The 16,637-nt window shown below is 36.7% G+C and overlaps 1 protein-coding gene across 3 annotated transcripts in view; it reads right to left on the bottom strand.

Annotated features, from left to right (window-relative positions):
- The window catches only part of PAK5 (p21 (RAC1) activated kinase 5), a 211,932-nt gene that overhangs the window by 27,009 nt on the left and 168,286 nt on the right, over positions 1-16,637 (bottom strand). For all 3 annotated transcript variants that reach the window (XM_089664941.1, XM_089664942.1, XM_089664943.1), the window contains one exon: positions 1,119-1,610. In XM_089664941.1, the coding sequence (XP_089521067.1) occupies positions 1,119-1,610 (492 nt within the window). The remainder of the gene's footprint in view (positions 1-1,118; positions 1,611-16,637) is intronic.

Below are 16,637 nucleotides of genomic sequence, written 5' to 3'. Positions count from 1 at the left end.
GGAAACGTCTGACCTCTGTCATTGCCAACAAAGGATATATAACAAAGTATTGAGATGAACTTTTGATATTGACCAAATACTTATTTTCCACCATAATTTGCAAATAAATTCTTTCCAGATCAGCCAATGTGATTGTCTGGATTTGTTTTCTCATTTTGTCTCTCATAGTTGAGGTCTCCCTATGATGCCAATTACAGGCCTCTCTCATCTTTGTAAGTGGGAGAACTTGCACAATTGGTGGCTGACTAAATACTTTTTTGCCCCACTGTAAGTACCTGAAATAAATAATAATAAATAATATTTACTACTAGACTCTAATGCGGGCCATAGACGGGTCGAAAACCGGCTGTTTTTAAAAAAAAAAAAAACCTAAAAATCGGTTGTTCAATAGGCCGACGTTACCACCAATGGTAAAAAAAAATTGACCAATTTTCATCCCGTCTACGGCCAGCATTTAATTACTTCTGTCCCTGCAGAGAGTTCCGCTATTATATTTGACATTAAAAAGTATAGCGGTTGCAACAATGTATCCATTTGTATCCATTTCGGATACAGATGTTTTTATTCGGATACAAACGGATACATTTGTTGCAACCGCAAGACTTTTTCATGTCAAATATAATAGCGGACTGGAATTCTTCTTCTTCTTGCAGGTCACGGCTCATGCGCAGATTTTTTTTTTATTGGTGAAAAGATCGGCCAAATTGCCCATCACTGCTGCGAAAATCGGCCGATCAGCAAAATCAGACGATTTTTTTCCAACCTCACCGATGTGCCAAAATCCAGAAAAATGGTCGACCAATGAACCCATTAACTGTGCGAAAATCGTCTGATTTTTTTTTTTCGGCCGAAAAATCAGCCGATTTTCGACCCATCTATGGCCTGCATAAGCAGGATGTCAAAGCACAACCTTGGCAATACAAAGAAACATTTCTTACGTGCTGCCATAGGATAGATTTGATCAACACGTTATTTCAATTCCCAATTTATTATTGCATTCCCATATTATTATGAACCCTGGCCATCATTTTGTAATTTCTCATAGGTCAACGCCATTGTATCAATGAGCCGAAGCTTTGAAATGATTCCTTCACCGTAGGTTAAAATAAACCACGTACCTCATTAAAGAGTAGTTCCCGTCTCTGCTGTTTCCTGAGATCCATTTTTTTCACAGCGACTTGCTTTCCCGTGTGTTTCTCGGTGGCAATACAAACAATGCCTGTGGAGCCCTCCCCGATTTTGATAAAGTCATCCAAATACTCTCGAGGGTCTCCAGGACTGACCACCAGCTGCAGAGCTGCCCTAAACTGTTCATGAGAGACTCTAGATGGCTGTTGATCAGAGGCTGAGCCCCAACTGGGAGGGGGGTAAACACTCGACGTTGTACTGGGAGAGCTGGGGTAGGAACCTGTGGACATGAAATGTGGGCTCCCGTGAAGTTGGGGTTGGTGGTAGGGAGATGGCTTATGGTAAACTGATGGATACTGGTAACTACTTGAGGGGTAAGTGGGCTTGGTTTGGGATTGAGGTAGCTTGGTAGGACCTCGAGGATATGTATCAGATCCGGTGAGCGGAGGGCTCATGGATACCTGTGCTCGGTCGTAGTCTGCCTGTAAAACAAAGTAGAAATCAAATGTTATAAATGTTCGTTATGCAGATATAAAGCTAGACAGTTTTGAGTCATTGCCAGGGGCAGACTGACCATTTGGAAACTCGGGCACTGCTCGAGGGCCCGGGGTCAGTAGGGGGCCCCATGAGATGCCCCTGGTACCTTTTTCATAGGCTTTTTTGAGTTTGTGCATGGACACAGGGGCCCCATGATCCCCTATTGCCCGGGGGCCCCATGAGTTGTCAGTCCGCCCCTGGTCATTGCCCTTTGCTAGAGGACAATTGACCATACAGACATGAAAAGACCATCACTCCTGGTTGGTTCTATGTTGGAGGGCTCGTAACTATAAACTCCAGGTTCAAGGAGGCATGCATGTTTATAAGTGTATAGTTTATGATAGTAAAAAAGGGAACTGCTAAGAGGATCAACCAATGCCAGACATCTGCTTAACCTCCTTAGCGGTCTGATTATGTCAGTATTTCTGTGCTCAAAGCGGTACTTTTTTTGCATGGAAATATGTTGTTTTTTTAATTGTAGGCCTGTAATTTTTAGGAATAACTCACTGAAATCTGTCTGAACAAGAATCTAGTAAACATCCCGGGTATGATAAAATTTGAAACACGAAATCATAAATTATAATTTAATAAATAATCATAAAAAAAATAATAATAAATTTAATTCAATAATATAATCAAACCAAAAACACTGAAATGTGAAATATAGCGCCAAGTTCGCACATCGCTGAGCAAAGTCGCAGAATCGTTTTCAGTGTCTGATGAGGAATTTCCCCCACGAATCATTATCACTCAATTCTGCAAGTGGTTCTGATTTACTATCGCTGTTCTCTAGCCGGTCTAAAACCGCGTCTGACCTAAAGGGACACTTTTTGGACGCCATGGACGTTTCTCAGTTTCCAGGCACAAAGAACAGTAAAAATGCAGGCAGGGCGCCGGACAAAGCACTCGGGACAAAATGTATGTGAAATGGTTTGATACAGGAATGTTATACTATGTGATTTTAGTGTATTTAGTGAATGTCACTTTTTAACATTTTTAAATTTCCCGCCAGTTCCGTCCCCCGTACGTCCCGACGTCGCAGGGAACGGAACCCGGAAGACAGATGCCGGCATCGGCCGGAGGACATTGTCGGGGACACTGCAGGAGGGACATCGCGGGAGCGCAGGACAAGGTAAGTGCAGAAGAGATCCCGGAGCAACGCTGCAGTGTATTCCCGAGTGTAGCTCGGGGGGGGGGGTTACCGCTTGTGGTGCTGAAACTTTACCCCGAGCTACACTCAGGAATACCGCCAGGGAGGTTAAGGGGAAACCATGACCATCCCATCTATTTTCCTCAGGTCTGTTGGCTTCAAGCATTTGGCACTTACCATAGTCAGAAGGATGTCATCCTCTCTCGTGGGAAACTGTAGGTACTCCTCTATGTGTTGCTTGATATTCTGGTTGAGTCGTTTTTTCAAGACCCAATAAATGTTTTACATTTGCTTTTAAAGTTCTCTATAGACACATTTCTTACAGTAATACCAAGGCCAAGTAGCAGAGGGTGCTAGGGATGTGGGTAGGGTTGCTGTTAGAAACCAAGGGGCCCCATACAGCCTACCTGACAGCCCTCCCCGAAACAAAACACAGTCTACTATGCTTCAGTTATGAATGAACACAGTGAGTGGCTGGTACCAATCACTTATTGTGTTCTTTCAGGAAAGGGAGGGCCTTGTAAATTTGACATATTTACCAGACCCTTCCTTCACTTTCCATCTTGAAGAGTCCTATTATGAGTTTGCCGCTGCCGGTGGGAAGCAGAGAAGCTGCACTGTGGGGGTGGGGGCACTCGGGGGTCTGAGCAGCAGGGGAAAATGTATGGTGCTTGTTATTTTACAAAAAAAAATAAAATAATTTTAGAATCACTTTAAAGTGTATTTAAACCCCAAAACAAAAATGCTATATACTGCAGATTTCCAGTTCTTTGATGTAGTGGCTGCATTAGTTTTCTTTTTTACATTCCCCCCCCCTTTCATTTCACTTGGTGATCCTGCCAGTAACACACTTCCTGTCCAAGGGTGACAACGCTCTCTCATTGTACTGTATCTATAGATAAGCAGCATTGGTACTCAGGACTACAGAACACCTCCTTGTCTCCATAACATAGGGGAATGGAGTACTGTACTTCTCAGGGATAGCTGGAAACAATGTAACTAATAAGAAGGCAGCACAGGCAGAAAACACAGTTATGAGCTCATGAGATTTCTGGCAGGATCAAGGGGTACTTTTTGCACCTACTGAACGATGCAATGGTATATTTAACTGACCGAAAGGGGGCAGATAGGGGAAGTTCATTATAAGGGTTTACATATGTTTTAACCCCTTGACTCCAACCTCACACAAATATGCACACGGCACGCTCCCAGCACAGGGACCGGGGTCTCATTGTAAGCCCCAGGGGCACGTACTAACGATCTGGACCCGAAACTCCGGATTCCGGATCACCTGGTCGCTGGGATTGTCTCTGACTGGCTATCACAGTGATCAGTCACTGTGAAGCCCGCCCCCCGGGAAGAGAGAGATACATTGTATGAGAGAGATACATTGTATGAGAGAGATATATTGTATGAGAGATACATTGTATGAGAGATACATTGTGAGAGAGATACATTGTATGAGAGATACATTGTATGAGAGATATATTGTATGAGAGATACATTGTATGAGAGAGATATATTGTATGAGAGATATATTGTATGAGAGATACATTGTATGAGAGATATATTGTATGAGAGATATATTGTATGAGAGATACATTGTACGAGAGAGATATATTGTATGAGAGATATATTGTATGAGAGAGATACATTGTATGAGAGATATATTGTATGAGAGATACATTGTATGAGAGATACATTGTACGAGAGAGATATATTGTATGAGAGAGATATATTGTATGAGAGATATATTGTATGAGAGAGATACATTGTATGAGAGATATATTGTATGAGAGATATATTGTATGAGAAATATATTGTATGAGAAATATATTGTATGAGAGATATATTGTATGAGAGATATATTGTATGAGAGATATATTGTATGAGATATATATTGTATGAGAGATATATTGTATGAGAGATACATTGTACGAGAGAGATATATTGTATGAGAGATACATTGTATGAGAGATACATTGTATGAGAGATATATTGTATGAGATATATATTGTATGAGAGATATATTGTATGAGAGATATATTGTATGAGAGATATATTGTATGAGAGATATATTGTATGAGAGATATATTGTATGAGAGATATATTGTATGAGAGATATATATTGTATGAGAGATATATTGTATGAGAGATATATTGTATGAGAGATATATTGTATGAGAGATATATTGTATGAGAGATATATTGTATGAGAGAGATATATTGTATGAGAGATATATTGTATGAGAGATATATTGTATGAGAGATATATTGTATGAGAGAAATATTGTATGGGAAATATATTGTATGAGAGATATATTGTATGAGAGAGATATATTGTATGAGAGATATATTGTATGAGAGATATATTGTATGAGAGAGATATATTGTATGAGAGATATATTGTATGAGAGAGATATATTGTATGAGAGATATATTGTATGAGAGAGATATATTGTATGAGAGAGATATATTGTATGAGAGATATATTGTATGAGAGATATATTGTATGAGAGAAATATTGTATGAGAGAAATATTGTATGAGAGATACATTGTACGAGAGAGATATATTGTATGAGAGATACATTGTACGAGAGAGATATATTGTATGAGAGATACATTGTACGAGAGAGATATATTGTATGAGAGAGATACATTGTATGTAAACAAAGCACGCAAAAATGCGCAGGAGACGCTAGGTGCGAATGGGGCCGAACAATGACAGATTTAGGAGTTTCCTTCCCATTTAAAACGCCGGTAGAGGAGCTTCTCATATGTTTGTTGCACTTATGAATTGAATTTTGTCGCCCAATAAATTGAATGAATTGAATGCGCGTGGCGCAAAAATGCACCAAAAAAAGGCATGCAAAAATGCGCAGGAGACGCTAGGTGTGAATGGGGCCGAACAATGACAGATTTAGGAGTTTCCTTCCCATTTGAAATGCCATTAGAGGAGCTTCTCAAAAGTTTGTTGCACTTATGAATTGAATTGAATTTTGTTGCCCAATGAATTGAGTGCATGCAGCGCAAAATTGCACCAAAAAAAAAAAAAAAAGCATGCAAAAATGTGCACACAGGAGACGCTAGGTGCGAATAGAGCCTAACAATGACAGATTTAGGAGTTTCTTTCCCATTTAAAGCACCGGTAGAGGAGTTTCTCATATGTTTGTTGCACTTAGGGCAGCCCAATGCGCAAAAATTTTAAAAAAAAGCTAAAAAAAGCATGCAAAAATGTGCACACAGAAGACGCTAGGTGCGAACGGGGCCTAACAATGATAGATTTAGGAGATTCCTTCCCAAGTAAAACGCCGGTAGAGGAGCTTTTCGTAGGTTTGTTGTCACTTGGGGCAGCCCAATGAATTGAATGTGTGTAGTGCAAAAATGTAGCAAAAAAAAAGCCCGCAAAAATATGCGCGCAGGAGACGCTAGATGCGAATAGAGCCTAACAATGATAGATTTAGGAGTTTCCTTCCCATTTAAAATGCCGGTAGAGGGTTTTCTCATACGTTTGTTGCACTTATTGCAGCCCATTGAATTGAATGCATGTAGCGCAAAAAAGGAGCAACAAAAAAAAAAAGCTATAAAAAGCATGCAAAAATGCGCAGGAGACGTAGGTGTGAAAGGGGCCGAACAATGACAGATTTAGGAGTTTCCTTCCCTTTTAAAATGCCGGTAGAGGAGCTTCTCATATGTTTATTGCACTTAGGGCAGCCCATTGAATTGAATGCATGTAGCGCAAAAAAAAAAAGCTATAAAAAGCATGCAAAAATGCGCAGGAGACGTAGGTGTGAAAGGGGCCTAACAATGATATATTAAAGAGTTTTCTTCCCAATTAAAACACTGGTAAAGGAGCTTCTCATAGGTTTGTTGCACTTATGAATTGAATTTTGCCGCCCAATGAATTGAATGCGCGTAGCGCAAAAATGCACCAAAAAAAAGGAATAAAAAGCATGCAAAAATGTGTGCACATGAGATGCTAGGTGTGAGCGGGGTCTAACAATGACAGATTTAGGAGTTTCCTTCCCACTTAAAACGCCGGTAGAAGAGCTTCTCATATGTTTGTTGCACTTAGGGCAGCCCATGCGCAAAAATTAAAAAAAAAAGCTAAAAAAAAGCATGCAAATGGGGCCTAACATTGATAAATTTAGGAGATTCCTTCCCAAGTAAAACGCCCGTAGAGGAGCTTTTCGTAGGTTTGTTGCACTTAGGGCAGCCCAATGCGCAAAAATGTAAAAAAAAGGCTAAAAAAAGCATGCAAAAATGTGCACACAGGAGACGCTAGGTGCGAATGGGGCCTAACAATGATAGATTTAGGAGATTCCTTCCCATTTAAAATGCCGGTAGAGGAGCTTCTCATATGTTTGTTGCACTTATGAATTGAATTTTGCCGCCCAATGAATTGAATGTGCGTAGCGCAAAAATGCACCAAAAAAAGCAATAAAAAGCGTGCAAAAATGCGAAGAACGCTAGGTGCGAATGGGGCCGAACAATGACAGATTTAGGAGTTTCCTTCCCACTTACAGCATGAGAACCGTCACAAAATATCCTCCAAATCCAAAACACGTTGTAAATGAAATGCGCACAATGCGATGCGTTCAGCGACGTCTTCACAACACCGCGAGCTCCAGGAGGACTCCGCCGCGCCTCTAATGCATTCCTATTACAAATAATTACAGCGCTGAATTCATTTAATCAGTCAATATCAGTAGCAGGGCTCGGAGATGTCCGGGGCAGAGACACCGCCATCAAACCCGCGGCATTACCGCTGGCTGTCAGCCAGGACTCCCCTGATTCATGTTAGTTAAGCGAACATTAATCTGAATTTGGCAGCATAATCAAGGACCCAACTGAACTGTGAAATTGAATTCTGCAGCGGAACATCATATGACCGATTTATGCTAAGGCTGCAAAAAAAAAAAACTACCGCAGAATCACTTTGTTGGCGAACGCACAATGCGAGCTTCTGTAATAGGCGACCGATAGGAGGGGAGAAAATAAAAATAAAACAGCTTGGAAGGCGTCGGTCTATTGAGCAGCATAGGGAGGCGAATGGATTCTTTTCCTGCGTTTATATAGCGGCAATGTAGTAAGAGCGTTCACATCAGTCCCTGCCTTTAGAGTCCCCGTTCAATCCTCGCGTAGCAACAACGAAGGCGGGTTTTTTTTTTTAAAGCGCGATTTACACGTGGAAATGCGCTGCGCACATAGGGCAGCACGTTCGCGTCCATGGGCTGCGCTACGCACGTTTGTCAACCAAAAGAAGAACCTGCTGCCTTTTGGGAGATGCGCTTAGTGCGGATTTTAACCGTTTGTTTTGCGTAATTCTGCCGCGCGACAATCACACCGTGTTTGGGGCCCCATTAAGAATAATGGCACCTTACCTGGAAAAAAAAATAAGCAACGCTACCGGGACGAAAAAAATAAATAATTGCTCTCTACCTGGGAAAAAAAATGAAGATAGCCTACCTTAAAAAAAGAATAATGGCACCCTACCTGGGAAAAAAAATATTGGCACCCTACCTGGAAAAAAAGAATAATGGCACCCTACCTGGGAAAAAAAATATTGGCACCCTACCTGGGAAAAAAGAATATTGGCACCCTACTTGAAAAAAAAAAATAAAGGTACCCTACCTGGAAAAAAAAATAATTGCTCCCTACCTGGAAAAATAAACAATGGCACCCTACCTGGAAAAAAAAAATATTGGCACCCTACCTGGAAAAAAAAAAAATGGTACCCTACCTGGAAAAAAAAAATAATGGTACCCTACCTGGAAAAAAAAAATAATTGCTCCCTACCTGGAAAAAAAATAATGGCACCCTACCTGGAAAAAAAAATATTGGCACCCTACTTGAAAAAAAAAATAATAGTACCCTACCTGGAAAAAAAATAATGGCACCCTACCTGGAAAAATAAACAATGGCACCCTACCTGGGGAAAAAAGAATATTGGCACCCTACGTGGAAAAAAAACATAATGGCACCCTACCTGGAAAAAAAAAATGGCACCCTACCTGGGGAAAACAAAGAATAATGGCACCCTACCTGGGGAAAACAAAGAATAATGGCACCCTACCTGGGAAAAAAAGAATACTGGCGCCCTACTTGAAAAAAAGAATATATGCACCCTACATGGAAAAAAAAATAATGGCACCCTACCTGGAAAAAAAAGAATAATTGCTCCCTACCTGGAAAAATAAATAATTCCACCCTAACTGGAAAAAAAGAATAATGGCTCCCTACCTGGGAAAAAAAGAATATTGGCACCCTATCTGGAAAAAACAATAATGGCACCCTACCTGAAAAAAAAAATTGCTCCCTACCTGGAAAAATAAATAATGTCACCTACCTGGAAAAAAAAGGATAATTGCTCCCTACCTCAAAAAATAAATAACGTCATTCTACCTGGAAAAACAAATAATGGCACACTACCTGGACAAAAAAACAATAATAACCCTACCTGGAAAAAAAAAAAAGAATATTGTCACCCTACCTGGAAAAAGAAGAAAAATGGCACCCTACCTGGAAAAAAAAATAATGGCACCCTACCTGGGTGAAAAAAAATAATGGTCAGGGATTTCTTTTACACGTTTCTCACACGTAGGGCATCTTGTTGAAATGAATAAACTTCTGCACACAAGACACGTGGGAACATGCGCACGCTCTGTTGCGCCTGTATGGTGTGAACCTCCTTTGAACACCGCAAGGGAAGTGCAATAGACCAGTGTAAAGACATACATTAAATTTAAAGGGATGCATTTTTCTTGAAAGTTTCTTGTGCTTTTTTGTTTTTTAAACAAAAGCGCCGCAATAACTGATCAGTGTAAAAGCATCCTATTGGCCGAAAAGGTGGTGAAAATAAATTCATATTCATTTAAACTCATGATATTATTTAAAAAGTCAAATACAATGCCCCCCAAAAAATTTAGATATTGGATATGTTTTATAGCAGAAATTTAATTTTTATATAAATATTTGATGTTTTATAGCAGAAATAAAAAAAAAATTAAATATTGGACATGTTTTACAGCAGAAAATTAAAAAAAATTAAATATTGGATGTTTTCTAGCAGAAATTAAAACAAAAATAAAATAATGGATATGTTTTATAGCAAAAATTAAAAAAGAATAAATATTGGATGTTTTAAAGCAGAAATAAAAAAAAATTTAAATATTGGATAATTTCTATAGCAGAAATAAAAAAAAATTTATATTGGATGTTTTATAGCAGAATTTTTTTTAAAATTAAAAATATTGGATTTGTTTTATAGCAGAAATTAAAAAAAAATAAATATTGAATGTTTTATAGCAGACATTTTTAAAAATGAAAAAATATTGGATATGTTTTATAGCAGAAATTAAATTTTTATATAAATATTTGATGTTTTATAGCAGAAATCAAAAAAAAAATTAAATATTGGATATGTTTTACAGCAGAAAATTAAAAAAAATTAAATATTGGATGTTTTCTAGCAGAAATTAAAACAAAAATAAAATAATGGATATGTTTTATAGCAGAAATTAAAAAAGAAGAAATATTGGATGTTTTAAAGCAGAAATAAAAAAAAAATTTAAATATTGGATAATTTCTATAGCAGAAATAAAAAAAAATTAATATTGGATGTTTTATAGCAGATTTTTTTTAAAATTAAAAATATTGGATTTGTTTTATAGCAGAAATTAAAAAAAAAAAATATTGAATGTTTTATAGCAGACATTTTTAAAAATGAAAAAATATTGGATATGTTTTATAGCAGAAATTTAATTTTTATATAAATATTTGATGTTTTATAGCAGAAATAAAAAAAAATTAAATATTGGATATGTTTTACAGCAGAAAATTAAAAAAAATTAAATATTGGATGTTTTCTAGCAGAAATTAAAACAAAAATAAAATAATGGATATGTTTTATAGCAGAAATTAAAAAAGAATAAATATTGGATGTTTTAAAGCAGAAATAAAAAAAAATTTAAATATTGGATAATTTCTATAGCAGAAATAAAAAAAAATTAATATTGGATGTTTTATAGCAGATTTTTTTTAAAATTAAAAATATTGGATTTGTTTTATAGCAGAAATTAAAAAAAAAAAAATATTGAATGTTTTATAGCAGACATTTTTAAAATGAAAAAATATTGGATATGTTTTATAGCAGAAATTTAATTTTTATATAAATATTTGATGTTTTATAGCAGAAATAAAAAAAAATTTAATATTGGATATGTTTTACAGCAGAAAATTAAAAAAAATTAAATATTGGATGTTTTCTAGCAGAAATTAAAACAAAAATAAAATAATGGATATGTTTTCTAGCAGAAATTAAAAAATAATAAATATTGGATGTTTTAAAGCAGAAATAAAAAAAAAATTAAATATTGGATAATTTCTATAGCAGAAATAAAAAAAAATTAATATTGGATGTTTTATAGCAGATTTTTTTTTAAAATTAAAAATATTGGATTTGTTTTATAGCAGAAATTAAAAAAAATAAATATTGAATGTTTTATAGCAGAAATGTTTAAAAATGAAAAAATATTGGATATGTTTTATAGCAGAAATGTATTTATTTATTTATTTTTAAGTGTTAGACAGGCAGGCTGTGCTGATCACATGCACTCTCCCAAGAAAAAAAAACCTGTCTAGTAATACACACTAGACACCAAAAAGAAAGCTCTACTTGTAGGGGGAAAAAAAGGACATAAATTTAATTTATGTGCAGTGTTGCATGACCGCGCAATTGTCAAGATAAAGTAACGCAGCGCCGTATCGCAAAAAGAAAAAATGGCCTGGTCATGATCGGGGTAAGGCTCCATGTACAGTGCAGACGTTTTTTTGAAAGCACCAAGCTTGCGTTCCAGAGTAAATTTTACCGGCGTTTTAAACGCTTGTAAACGCAGCTAACTGCGTTTATAAGCATTTGCGTTTGGAAGATTTTTTTTAACTCTTCCATTTCCAGATGCTGTCCAGAGCCTTTTTTTCATCATGAAAGATGCATGCAAAGCGTTTTCCCGGTACTCAAATGGACCCGGTACACCAAACTTTGAGGTTTCGCATGAAAGAAAAATCTGTTAGACGCTGCTGCAATAATTTCTGCACAGAAATGAGCCGAACACATCCAAACACCACAAAAAAAAAAAAGACAACTAATCTCAACACATTCTTATGTAAATAATATATAAACCCTGGTAAATAATATTAATAATATATCAATACATTCCAAAGTCTACATCATCACCCCTCACCCCTGTAGTACCATGAAATATAGTATAGGAGCTGCTATTATACATCAATAGCCCAAAATATATAATCAATATGTGAAAATAAAATAAAATAAATAATATATAATATAACCACAAATATAATATAACCCAAATAATATATAATATAACCCAAATAATATATAATATAACCCAAATAATATATAATATAACCCAAATAATATATAATATAACCCAAATATTATATAATATAACCCAAATAATATAACCACAAATAATATATAATATAACCACAAATAATATATAATATAACCCAAATAATATAACCACAAATAATATCTAATATAACCACAAATAATATAAATCAAATAATATATAATATAACCCAAATATTATATAATATAACCCAAATAATATATAATATAACCCAAATATTATATAATATAACCCAAATAATATATAATATAACCCAAATATTATATAATATAACCCAAATAATATATAAAATAACCCAAATATTATATAATATAACCCAAATAATATATAAAATAACCCAAATGTTATATACTATAACCACAAATAACATATAATATAACCCAAATAATATATAACATAACCACAAATAATATATAATATAACCACAAATAATATATACTATAACCACAAATAACATATAATATAACCCAAATAATATATAATATAACCACAAAAAAAGATATATTATAACCACAAATAATATATAATATAACCCAAATAATATATAATATAACCACAAATAATAGCGCTCACAAAATATAAATGAACATTGTGAGCGCTATTATTTGTGGTTATATTATATATTATTTATTATATTTTATTTTCACATATTGGTTATATAATCTCAGCACATACTGCTCTCTCTGCTTCTGCCCTCTCTATTTCTATCAAAATGTCTGAATTCGTTTTTTTTTTTTTACTATTTTTTAGTGCATTCTGGGCATTTGGGAAGGTCTCCTGAGGTTATCTTTAAAAAATACCACCAAAAAGAAAGCTTTACTTGTGGGGGAAAAAATGGACATGAATTTCATTTATGTACAGCGTTGCATGAACGCGCAATTGTCAGTTACAGTAAAGCAGCACCATATTGCAAAAAAAAAAAAATGGCCTGGTCATGATCGGGGTAAATCATTCGGAGCTGAAGTGGTTAATTGTTATTGAATGTAATAGTTAATTTTTTACTGTTATTGCATTCTGGGCATTTCGAAGGTCTCCTGAGGTTATCTTTAAAAGACGCTTCTAAACGCAAACACTCATAAACGCGGAATGCAAACGCGGCTAAACAGACATTTTTTAACCTACGTTTTCCAGCAGTCAGTTTCCATCGTTCAGAAGCGTCCCGTGTACATGGAGCCTAATTCGTTCGGAGCTGAAGTGGTTAATTGTTATCGACTTTTCCGCGGAATATAATGAAAGCAATGCTATAAATACGGAGAGCGGCGGGGAATGGCTGGTTGTCTAGCGAGATGGCGCTTGATCAGGACAGAAGTGGAGTACTGAAGTTACAAAAAAAAAAGAATTTTGGCTGCAAAATGGGCCAAACAGAGCGATCGATGCAATTTTCATGCAAATAGTCGCTTAATACTGCAGCTGAAGAAAATGAATGATCCTCATTGTATTTCATAGCTGAGCGGTAATTAGCACTGCGTGGGGCAATGTTCAACAGAGCACTGGTTAAAGGAGTTTTCTTTCTGCTTTAGGAGGATGCAGAACCCCTGACCCTCTGTCTAGGCAAGGGTAGGCAACCTGCGGCTCTCTAGCTGTTGTGGAACTACATTTCCCATGAGGCATTGCAACATTACAAAACTGACAGTTACAGCTATGACTTGCAGAGGCATGATGGAACTTGTAGTCCTGCAACAGCTGGAGAGCTGCAGGTTGCCTACCCCTGGCTTAGACAGTGGAACATGGAAATGCAATTATTTTAGTAAATATAAACTGCTAAATACCTTTTCTCATCAGCAGTATAGAGCAGTCTTGTGACTTCTATCAGTATCCAGAAGAGCACTGGTTACAGCTTGTAGGAGTTTTCATTTTGCCCTAGGAGGATGCAGAACCCCTGACCCTCTGTCTAGACAGTGGAACATGGTAATGCAATTATTTTAGTAAACACTTTAATTATCGGTCATTTTTCGTTTATAGTGCAAAAAAACGCATCGAATACCACCAAAAAGAAAGCTCTACTTGTGGGGGAAAAAAGGACATAATTTTCATTTATGTACAGTGTTGCATGACATGTCAGTTACAGCAACGCAGCACCATATCACAAAAAAATTTTTTTTTTAATTTAATAGTTTTTTTTATAAATTTATAAAATGTATAATTTTAATATAAATGCAAATTTAATATAATATAAATTATAAATTTATAATTTTTTACTGTTTTTTAGTGCATTCTGGGCATTTAGGAGGGTCTCCTGAGGTTATCTTTAAAAAAACGCTTCTAAACGCAAACGCTCATAAACGCGGTATGCAAACGCAGCTAAACAGACTTTTTTACCCTACGTTTTCCAGCAGTCAGATTCCGTCGTTCAAAAGTGTCCCGTGTACATGGAGCCTAAATCGTTCGGAGCTGAAGTGGTTAATTGTTATCGAATTTAATAGCTTTTTATAAATTTAAAATTTATAAAATTTATAATTTTAATATAAATGAAAATTTAATATAATATAAATTATAAATTTATAATTTTTTACTGTTTTTCAGTGCATTCTGGGCATTTGGGAAGGTCTCCTGAGGTTATCTTTAAAAAAAATGCTTCTAAACGCAAACGCTCATAAATGCAGAATGCAAACGCGGCTAAACAGGCGTTTTTTCAACCTACGTTTTCCAGCAGTCAGATTCCGTCATTCAGAAGCATCTCGTGTACATGGAGCCTAAATCGTCCGGAGCTGAAGTGTTTAATTGTAATCAAATTTAATAGTTTTTTTACAAATTTATAAAATTTATAATTTTTTACTGTTTTTCGGTGCATTCTGGGCATTTTGGAAGGTCTCCTGAGGTTATCTTTAAAAAAAACGCTTCTAAACGCAAACGCTCATAAACGTGTTATGCAAACGCGGCTAAACAGACGTTTTTTTAACCTACGTTTTGCAGCAGTCAGATTCCATCGTTCAGAAGCGTCCCGTGTACATGGAGCCTAAATCGTTCGGAGCTGAAGTGGTTAATTGTTATCGAATTTAATCTTTTTTTTATAAATTTATAATTTATAAAATTTATAATTTTTTACTGTTTTTCGGTGTATTCTGGGCATTTTGGAAGGTCTCGTGAGGTTATCTTTAAAAAAAACACTTCTAAACGCAAACGCTCATAAAAGCGGTATGCAAACGTGGCTAAACAGACGTTTTTTAACCTACGTTTTCCAGCAGTCAGATTCCGTCGTTCAGAAGCGTCCCGTGTAGATGGAGCCTAAATCGTTCGGCGCTGAAGTGGTTAATTGTTATCGACTTTTCCGCGGAATATAATGAAAGCAATGCTATAAATACGGAGAGCGGCGGGGAATGGCTGGTTGTCTAGCGAGATGGCGCTTGATCAGGACAGAAGTGGAGTACTGAAGTTACAAAAAAAAAAAAAAAAAGAATTTTGGCTGCAAAACGGGGCAAACAGAGCGATCGATGCAATTTTCATGCAAATAGTCGCTTAATACTGCAGCTGAAGAAAATAAATGATCCTCATTGTATTTCGTAGCTGAGCGGTAATTAGCACTGCGTGGGGCGACGTTCGCCTTAACCCATTACACCCTGAGGAGACGGAAAATACGCCAAACGCCGCGCGCAGCAAAGGGATAGGATTGGGCTAACACACACATACGAGATGACGTCGAATTTTTACTTCCACATGGAGGGGAAGGGGGGAGCCGATCCTGGTGGATACAATGCACACGGAATCTTTTTTTTTTTTTTTTGCTCTGCAGTATTCAATTAGGTTCCCTTAGGAAGTGAACAGTAGGGTGGGAGGAGACTGCAGAAACCATTGGAGATCAGATCAGCCGAGCGGATTGTGCTCTGACATGAAATCCATCACTGTGCCGCGCCGAAATGCAATCGTGGCTCTTGTCTGAGCGCCGGGTCAATGATTCGCGGTACAAATGGATAACCGAGCGTGCTAATATCATTACTGGGAAAGCTCGGGACTCTGGAGACACAATACTCTCCTGTCAATGGACGAGGAATCAGGGGGTCTACGGAGACAAAGAAGAACTGGGAGACAATAGAGATCGGATTTTCTAAAGCGGGGGGGGGGGGGGGGGTCCACACATTATAAACGAAGGGTCGGTTTACTGTCCTTTAGGGGGGTCGGACTGTGGCCAGTGGGAGCAGAAAATGTCCTGGTATCAGTGGGAGTAAACAATGCCCCATCATTGATATCAGTGGGAGGAATAGTGCCCCATCATTGTGTCAGTAGAAGGAATAGTGTCCCATCATTGGTATCAGTAGGAGGAATAGTGCCCCATCATTGGTGTCAGTGGGAGAAATAGTGCCCCATCATGGTGTCAGTGGGAGAAATAGTGCCCATCATTAGTGTCAGTAGAAGGAATAGTGTCCCATCATTGGTGTCAGTGGGAGGAATA

This window comes from Staurois parvus, unplaced genomic scaffold (genome assembly GCF_062004578.1).
Source record: "Staurois parvus isolate SC_StPar_1 unplaced genomic scaffold, SC_StPar_1.0 ptg002110l, whole genome shotgun sequence".
In the NCBI taxonomy this organism is placed as follows: Eukaryota; Metazoa; Chordata; class Amphibia; order Anura; family Ranidae; genus Staurois; species Staurois parvus.
The sequence above is the reverse complement of the archived record's forward strand: the minus strand, read 5'-3'. Positions and strand labels throughout refer to the sequence as shown.